Source organism: Patagioenas fasciata, chromosome 6 (assembly GCF_037038585.1).
Source record: "Patagioenas fasciata isolate bPatFas1 chromosome 6, bPatFas1.hap1, whole genome shotgun sequence".
Taxonomy (NCBI): Eukaryota; Metazoa; Chordata; class Aves; order Columbiformes; family Columbidae; genus Patagioenas; species Patagioenas fasciata.
Window position 1 is genome coordinate 20079015 of NC_092525.1, and position 9589 is coordinate 20088603.

The window sequence follows — 9589 nt, forward strand, 5'->3', positions numbered from 1 at the left end:
ATAACATTGTGACTTGTAGTGGAAATACAATAAAATACTTGAATTATTATAACAGCTTAGTATTTTGAAATCACCCACAAATAGCAGACAAAGATGCGAAGCTGTGCCTTCTGTGAGGCACCTCTTTCAAGTTGGGGCCTGGCACAGGACTCTGCAGGGGTGGTCGTGCCCTGCCAAGGTTGAAGTTGCAGAGAGGATAAGACGGGAGCCCAGTGCGCTTGTCTGAGATGCAGAGACTGGACAGAGCAGCTGTCCCCTCCCTCTCGCAGGCCCCCGTTCTGGCCCTCATGATATGCATGTTCTGTGTGTGCCAGTAGCACTCAGGGGACGGCACTACGCTGGGGAATATCTCATATTTAAATACCAGCCAGGGTAGGGATTTCTCAGAACCAGGAAGGCCCCAAGCCTGCTCTCCACAGAAATATGACTAACACAAACAAGATCGCTCAGTGCCAAAGCTCCCCTTTTGACTTCCTTAACTTACTGCAGTTAATCTTTCAGCAACACTAAGCACTAGATTTTGTCTCTCTTGCAGACATTCTGACTAGTCAGCTTCTCTTCCAGTGTTATAATAAGCCAAGTACACTCTAATCATCGTCATGAGCACTTCTAACACCGCTGTTTCTCAATCTAGCTATACCTAAATATAGTTCAACCTCAACCAGCTAGGCCACACTTAGATTTCTGGTTATCCAAGGCAAAAATTCATCCTCGGCCATGTTTATTAATGAAAATGCCTTGATTACCCAGATATACTTCTCCATCCCTCATGATGGGTAGATAATGATGTTGGCTTTATTATGTCTCACAGACTAGTTCTCCTACAGTGAGGTATGTTCTCAATAAACCGTTGGCATTACTGCAAGCAATTGTCTTAAATGAAATTAAAGTACACATTGGGAAACATAAAAATATCACGGTGAGTGAAACCGTGTTATTTTTATGTTTGACATTCCATCAATTTTATCAAGAAAACGCCCTGGAGAACATAAGAAGTTACTGGAAGTCATTCAGTTGCATTACATGCAGTTTCAGCAGCAGACTAACCGCAGCTGCAGGCTCCAGGCTCACAGTGGAAAAGCCTCAGTGGAGAGCTGGGGACCTCTATGGGTTCCTCAACTCCATGGCCACAGCATCTCACAAATTCTTTTCTCAATACGCAAGGTGTACTTTAGATTGCTTTCATCTTCGAGAAATTAAAATAGAGAAAATTAAATGTATATTTGATGATGACATAGCAACATAAAATAAGCTAGAAAACATGGGCACGTTTTAATTTAAGAAATAAACGTTCATCTTTGAGAAGTCAGAAAACAATACTTCAAAGGACAAAAAGTTCAAAGCACTCTATAACTTCAAAGCACTGCACCAACATTAATAAACACTTAGGACATGTCTGTGAGGTAGAAAAATTTCCTTTTTTAATGCTTGTGTAAACAGGGCACACAGATTAAGTGATTTGCCCAAGGACACAAGTTGGTAGCAAAACTGAGACTACATGTCAGAAATAACTGGCTCAAGCCTCCTTTCTCAGACCATCTAAAGCTGAAATAAAACAGTGAGCAAACACTCCTATTACGGACACTTACGCAGCAGAGGCCAAATCAGAGACCTTTTCAGGCAATAGCATCACCTGCCCTTTCTAAGGTCTGCTGTAAACTCCATCATGTTGTTTTCAGCTGATACCTGTCCACAAAGTCAGTGCAAAGTATACACAGATCTGAATTAAAGTAATCTTACATATACACAGACTTTTACTTTCGCATTTAACAATTATATTAGAGCTTAAGTGGTCTGTGTGAGGATTTCCAGTATTTCTATGTCACAACAATCTACTCCCTGCAGGGTTCTTGACAACACACTGAATTAAAATACAATCAGCACATTTACAGCACAAAGTTTCTCCGATGACACCATTGAAGCTGAATGAATCAGAATTTCTTACTAAGTTCTTACAGAGTAAAATGAAAAATTTCCTCAATGCATACAAGCTGATCTGCTATATATCCCTGCTATATATCTATACTGCTGAACACAAAATCCTTAAGTGCAATCTGACAAAGAAGACAGAAGCAAACCCCATCATTTTATTTTCAAAATAATCTAGTAAGATCTAATAAGGAACAGTCCTTGGATACATGGAGCTAAAGAAGCCAGGAGAAATGAAAGTGGTCTGTGAGGTACTTACCAAAAAAAAAAAAAAAAAAAAAATCACCTTATGCCCCTCAAACAACAAATAAATGTAAAAGATAACAAAGAAAGCCAAATATTTACCTTTTCCTCTGTCCAACTTATTTATTTTCTCAGATCTTTAGTAATATTAAATTCTGTCATTCTTATTTTTAATGAAGAGCTTCCTGGTGATCCCATGTGTTTGTGGTCTCATGCACTTCACAGTATCACAGTATCACAGTATCACAGTATGTTTGGGATTGGAAGTGACCTCAAAAGATCATCATTCCTTAAAGAAGAGGTGTGAAACCATAATATTTGTCCATTCTCTAAAACATTTATATGTGAAATAGAGTTACTAATTTAAAAAGATATAGATAAAAAGCATGCTTCGAATAGCCAATTTTGAATCTCTTTTCTTCTCAACTATCTGGTTTTAATCTTTCTGTGAAGTCATTGTTGGAACAAAGGCTTAATTCTAAAAGTAGTTAAAATACTAATTAAAAAAAAATTGGCTTCTAAGACATAATTTCTAAAAATGAATCCATACAAGCTTCCAAAATTTGTGATTGTGAAATGTGATTCTTGTTTTAAGACAGAATTTCCTCGTAAGTCACATACTTATAATGAAGAACATTTTTTTGAATGCATAATTATATTTTGAAGGCTGTGATTTGCATCTAGTAACAAGTAATTTGCTGCATATTATTTTCCCGAAATAAAGGCCCACCGTGTCTCTGAAAGAGATGCTGCCTGCATATATTGTTCAAATGTTCCTCCTCAAGGCCAGTTAGGAGTACTGCACCCTTTCATTTGTACTTGTAAAATTTGTGTATTCAGCACAGCAGGAAATTACTGCCATGGTAACAGACTCTTAAAGAATATAATAATTTCTGGTTTTAAATTTTTCAGGAGTTCCAAACATTCTTGTGCTGTCTATACTAACAATACTGCTCAGCACTCACGTGACATTTTGCATTGCGGGAACTCAAAACTCTCCTGTGAAGGTAATCAAGTTTTGCTATCTCTGTTTAACAGAGATTATTCACCAAACTATAATAATTCACCAAACTTTAAGAAAGGACTATTAATTTACTCACGACACAGACAGATCTTCAGCACTTTATTAAGTTGAACCTGAAGACTAAATAATTTGCAGATCACAGACCAAGTCATTAGCAGATTTGGGAACACAATTCAGACCTCCTGACTCCCTACAGTAAGCCATAGTTTTTAATGTTGTGTGTTAACAATCATTAACTAAATGACAAAGGTTTTGCTATTCTTGGTGTAGTGCCCTTCTTTGCATTTCAGAGAAATTATTGGGCTCTCAAATTGGCTGTCAAATTTGCTGACTTGCTAATTGGCTGGCTTTCAAAATATATATTAAAAGTCTTGCCTTTCCCGGCTATTTCTTCAATGAATCTTTTTCCTAATAGAAAAGCTTTGCAATCTTACTTATAAAACTAAAGTGAACAGAAAAAAAAAAAAATCTTATCAGTGACACTGTACATAGTATTAAAGAAAATACATACAAAGGCAGCAGGACCCAACAGAAAAGGCACTGAACTAAGAAACAGACAGCAAAATTTCCCATTTGCTTAAATAAGGTCAAGCTTTTGGCTTTTTGGCTCATTTTACTTCTAGCTCTTACAGAACTCAGTAATCTCAATTTCAAAATGTGTAGATTATTATTATTATTTTACTTCCTTCTCTCCATAAGGAATTTTAACACCAATAAGTTAAATTAATTACAGCTAGATTCAAAGGTCCTACACCCATGTTGAAGACTATATGTATTCCCAGATTGGATGCTCTATTTAATGATACTTTAAATGTTGCATGCTGAATCACATGCCTTGATCCACCTCATGTAAAAGAATTAAGTTCCAGACAGACTCCAGGTTATAGCAGGAATGACAAGCTAAATAGCCTTTAAGTTAAATATACCTCATAGACTTAAGTTGTAGCTCATATTAGAAAGGCTGGTTCACTTTTTATAACTAGCTGCTTATACAGTTTATTTTTATCTACGTCTCTATGTTTTTATTTCATTACATTCTAGGGCTTTCACCTATGTAGCTGGCAATGTGTACTCTTTCATTTAAGATCACAGAAGGTATGTAATCATGGTAACAGTAACTATGCTGTGAATTTTCTTTTGTCATGTTTAATAGACTGGTTATTTAGGCACCCTCAAAAACAGCTTGGCCAGGGGAACAGGGGAACTCGATAAACAAGTATCTTCTCTTCAAGTATCAGATTCACAAAATAATTATTTTCTCTCTAATTATACACAAAAAATTTGGAAGAAGTCTTTCAAGTGGAATATCCTTACATATCACAGATTTTTGCTTTGTTACTAAACTTCACTTGTTGCTAAGGAAGAACAGAAAAGATCAAAGGACTTTTAACAGAAACAAAAAAAGGTGAGGGAGTTTTGATTTCTTTCTCATTCTTTGAAGATTTATCACTGGACTACAACAGTTGCTGGTTCATAGGTCTATGAAAAGAATGTGTGAAATTATGTGAGCCTGCTTTGCTATTTCATATTTAACTGCAAACACCAAACGATAGCTCGATTCACTTTTTGATTATCAACATGATCATGCATTCAACTAGACTGTTTGCAAATCCATATGCAATTCAAGTCCTAAGAACTAAAAAAGAAGAGCTAGTAGAAGGCATAAATGACCCAGACTATCTTCTGAACTGGCTGACAGACAATGGTATTTTTACCCCAGAAAAAAAGATGGTCATTAGTTTCTACAGGACACGAACAGAAAAGAACTCTTGAGTTTTAGACATACTAATTTCTCAAGGTGAACGAGCCTGCAGGCTCTTTTTTTATCCATGTTTAAAGCAAGTGGAGCCACAACTTTATAGCAAGATGAGAAAATATGTCAGTGAAGTAAATGAAAGCATTAGAGATGCTAGAAGACAATTGGTAGGATATTTACTTGAAAAAGATAAGGTTTGGTCTGAAAACAGCAGTGAACAGCACCAGGGAAAAAAAGACAGTCCTAGAAGAAAAAAGCAAGAATGGACTATTAAGAAAAAAAAAAAAAGAAACTCAACTTTCGAGAGCAGCAAAACCTAGAAAGGTTCATTCTGAGGTTGGCATCTTTGATGCAGTTGCTAAAGGGTATCTTTCTGAGTTGCAGAAAACACTGAAAGATAATGATATTAATGTGCTAAACTCTTTGAGTGAAACACTTCTGCATGTTGCAGCCGCTAATGGCCATCTCAAGGTAATGCAATATTTGATCAGCAAAGGTGCAAAGACAGATGTAAAGGACAAGACAGGAAGAACAGCACTGCACAGGGCTGCGGAGAACAGCCACGGTGACGCAGTGAAAGCACTTCTCCAATGTGGTGCTTATATGTACAGTTTGGATAGGCAAGGCAAGACACCACTTCATTTGGCTGCACAGAATAACCACAGTCATGTGTTGAAGTTGATCCTGAAAGAAGAGGCAAGAAGTTACAGGAACCAGCACAACATTTTGCACATGTCAGCTCTTAAAGATGAGAGCAGTCTGGCAAAAATGCTTTTACAGGCTGGTGCCTGCACTGATGGAAAGGATGACAGAGGACAGACTGCTCTCAGTTATGCTGTTTCTCAGGGGTCTGAAAATACTGTGAAAGCGCTCCTAGAAGCTGGAGCTTGCGTTGATTCCAACATGACCGAAAGAGCCTTCAACAGCAGCCACCCATCCATCTTCAAAATACTACTAGAATATTCTAAAGGTCTGTCGTCTGACATGATGGAGTCAGCTCTTTTTAGAGCTGTACAGAAAAATCTGCATGGTATTGTAGCAGCTTTAATTGACAGAGGTACAGATATAAACCCCTACAATGAAATGCAGTACACTCCTTTACTCCTGGCGTGTGAAACAGGCAAAGTTGAATCAGCAGAAGTTCTAATCAAAAAGGGAGCAGACTTCAAAATAAAGACTCCTGCTTCAGACACAGCTTTGCATTTGGCAGTTCAAGCTGGGGCGGCTTCCATCACAAATCTGCTTCTGCGCAAAGGGATGCAAGTTAACCTTAGGAACCAAGCCGATGAAACCCCTCTCCATGTTGCTGCACTGCATAATAAAAGGGCATTAGTTGGCCTTTTACTTAATGCTGGGGCCAAAATTAATGCTGTCACTAAAGAGTTTGTTACTCCTCTGCATATTGCAAGTCAAAGAGGTAACAGTGATGTTGCCCAAGAGCTGTTGCACCACAAAGCCAATGTTAATGTCAAGGATAGGCAGTCAAAATCGCCCTTACATTTTGCTGCTGAAAGGGGAGACAAAACAATGGTAGAGATGCTTCTGAATGCTAATGCTGACCCCAATGCAGAAGACAGGGAGAAAAAGACTCCCCTGCACATGGCAGCTGTGAGAGGACATCTCAGCATCGTGGAAGTTCTGTTAGCTAAAAAAGCAAGATTTGGAGTTAAGGACATGGATGGATGTACTCCGATGCACTATGCAGCTATCAAAGGAAACACAGAGATCGTAAAAATTCTTCTGACATCAGGGACAAATAAAAATATTGAGGATAGAAACATCTGGAGAAAGACCACCCTGCATATTGCAGCAGAATATGGACACAGCAACCTGATAAATCTACTACTGAGCCACGGGGCAGCCATTAATGCCTTAGACAACACCAAGGATACCCCACTGCATTGTGCGTGCAAGGCTGGTCATTTTAATGCTGTGAAATCCCTTGTAAACTGGTCACAAGGAGAAAAAGCAAATTTATTAGCTGCTAACAGTCTCAAAAAGACCCCATTGCAAGTGGTAGAATTAAATAAGATGGAAAATCAGGCTCAAATTGTAACACTTTTGAAAAAGAAAATGTTAATAACAAAATGAAGATGTAAAGTAAAAACTTCAAAATTTAAATGCAGAATTCTCTTCTAATGTAATCTGGATAGTGTTTTTGCCCAATATGATTGAGAATTATGTTAAGGTAGTTAGCATAACTTATGCTAAGAACTAAGTTAGCAATCAAAGGTGGCCATGGCAAAAAGGATCTTAAAGACACTGTTAAACTTGCAAGTACTGATTAGTTTGCTTCCATAATGAATCTCATACCTATTTCAAAAGCCTCAGTCTTAAACACATTAAGCCTCAGTCTTAAACTCTAGTATAAATCAAATTTTTTTAAAAGAAAGGATTGAAAATAACTTTTCATGTGTCTGTGATTATCAGCCTGTACGGATAGCTCAGTTAAGCATTGTTTGGTAAAATCACATTTTTAAAAAGCCATCTATTATGAGTAAGGAGACATCTGTATCCCCAGGGATATAGAACATAGAGATGCTAGAGTAGATAACACTAGTTTTGTTTAGCTTAGGCAGACTTAAGCGCAGAGTGCTGCCAAAATAATCTGCTCTCCCTGTCAGTCCAGTCATGCATGTCTGCTCCAGGTTGCATGTGTGTGCTGATTCAACCTACTCCACAGCTATAACTGAACATGGGGAAAAAGAGGGTAGCAAACAGCTGAACAGCACCAGCTCTCCTGAGGCTAATGTAACATTAGCTTGCTTTATGCTGATCACAATATTGCTCTCTGAGCTAACCAGAGATCAGAAGGCATCTCCCTGCAAATGTACTAGTGTGGGGTTTGCTCTACTCTAGATTTACTAGACCCACTCCCCATGCTAATAAATCTTATCAGGAGGCTCAGTATAAACCAACTAGAGGAGGAGTGTGTGCCCAAAACTTTGCTAACACAATGTTGTTTTCAGGCCACTATTATGTGCTATATTGACATTCAATATCTGGCTAGACCCTCTTTAGACATTTATATATTATACCCTCTGACATGGCATTGACAGATCCCAAGACTAAATGGATCGTTTTTCTTCCTATCCTTCATTACACTATTTCTCCAGATTTTGCATTTTTAAGTAGAGGTAACAAAGCCAATCATATTTGCTGTTTGTTAATTTCACTTTCAAATCAGTTCCAGCACAAAGATGAAATGTTCAGATTAAAAAGGTTGTAATGAGTTTATTGGTTCAAAATATGCATTATTTTAATATCTTAAAAGAGAAACTCTTTCTCAAGTCAACAGGAGGATCTCTGTGGTCATTTTCTGTATGATGATAATCAACCCCTATGGTTCTTCGCATTTTCATTCACTATATGATTAGAAGCTCAATTACCATGAAAAGACAAATGCATTTTGCAAAATGAAACAACAGATTTAAGAATGTTTGGAAAAAAACCGTGACTTTTATGGGTGTGTTACAATGTGCACAACACCCTGCTGCTGTCATCTTCTTGATGCACAGCAAGACACGATGGTGAGCTCAGCAGCGCAGAGGCTGGCAGACCAGAAATCTGCAGCACGATGCACCAAAAGCATCCCCTCTTGAGTCAGCTTGATACCGTAAAATCGGCAAATTAATGAACGCTTAAAAACATGTTTTTGGGTTTTAAAAGGAGCATTTCTTTATTCGGTACTGGGGACGGACTGGAGGTGTCCCTCCATAGATCAGCCGCTGACCTATACATGGCTTATATTGACAGAAACACTACAGTTGACGGAAAACTGACAAAAACATTACAATTCTTGACAACCATTAAGATATTCCATGCCTATTCTAACACAAGCTATCTTTTAAGCAATGCTAAGCAACATTTGCCTGTTTCTCAGTTACCATTCACGTTTCTCAGTTACTTCTCAATTATCTATTTTAAAATAATGTCATAAATCTATATCAGTTTCAAGAATAAGGTAGCACTACAAAGTACAAAGATTCTAGGGCTACAAGGTTTGCTTATACAAAGATTCTATGGTTACAAGGTTAGTTGATCTTTAAAGGTTGCTACCTTAATATTCTCCTAAACTGTGAGTCCTATAATTCCTTCAAATACAGTCCAATAGTTAGAAATACAGGTATCAAGTCTACTGTAACGCAAGGGGCCGGGTGCGCCCCGGGCAGTTCGCAAACCGCCGCTGCCCCAGCGCGCTCCAGCAGCAGCAAGCGAGGAGAAGCGGATCTCCCAGCAGGTTTCTCGCCGCCCTGAGGCACGACACGACACGAGACGACACGAGACGACACGGCCCGGCCTCCCATTCCAACCGCCCCCGCCGCAGAGCGAGCGGCGCACCCGGAGGAGCAGCCGGCACGGGGCGCGCGGCCTGGGCGGGCTCGGGCCTCCCTCAGCCGCAGGTCGCTCTGCCCCGTCACGCCGGCGCTTTCCCCGCAGCTCCCGCGCTCTCCCGTCCCCGCCTGACACTCGCCCCTTTCCGTTCCCCTCCCACTCCTGCCCCTCGGCGCCCGGCTCGCCCTCAGCCGCCCCCTGAGCGCCCCGCCTACCCCGGCGCCATCTCTCCGCCTCCGTCCCGGCTTCTCCTCAGGGCGCAGCTTCGCTGAGGGGATTGCGCACGCGCGGCGTCCCGCGCA

The 9589-nt window shown here is 39.6% G+C and overlaps 2 protein-coding genes across 19 annotated transcripts in view; one reads left to right on the forward strand and one right to left on the reverse strand.

The window, feature by feature from the left end:
- FGGY (FGGY carbohydrate kinase domain containing) overlaps window positions 1-9586 on the reverse strand; it is a 309381-nt gene extending 299795 nt beyond the window's left edge. For 13 of the 18 annotated variants that reach the window (XM_071810166.1, XM_071810156.1, XM_071810158.1 and 10 more), the window contains exon 1: window positions 9503-9560. The gene's annotated coding sequence lies outside the window, so the exon portion shown is untranslated. Of the gene's footprint in view, window positions 1-9502 lie in introns of all 18 variants that reach the window. The other 5 variants (XM_071810167.1, XM_071810160.1, XM_071810159.1 and 2 more) reach the window with 2 other exon arrangements.
- LOC136103591 (CARD- and ANK-domain containing inflammasome adapter protein-like) lies at window positions 4775-7043 on the forward strand. The gene is given in 2 exon segments (XM_065841793.2): window positions 4775-5227; window positions 5229-7043. Coding segments are annotated over 2 exon segments (2268 nt in total).
- Window positions 9587-9589: the final 3 nt, after the last annotated feature.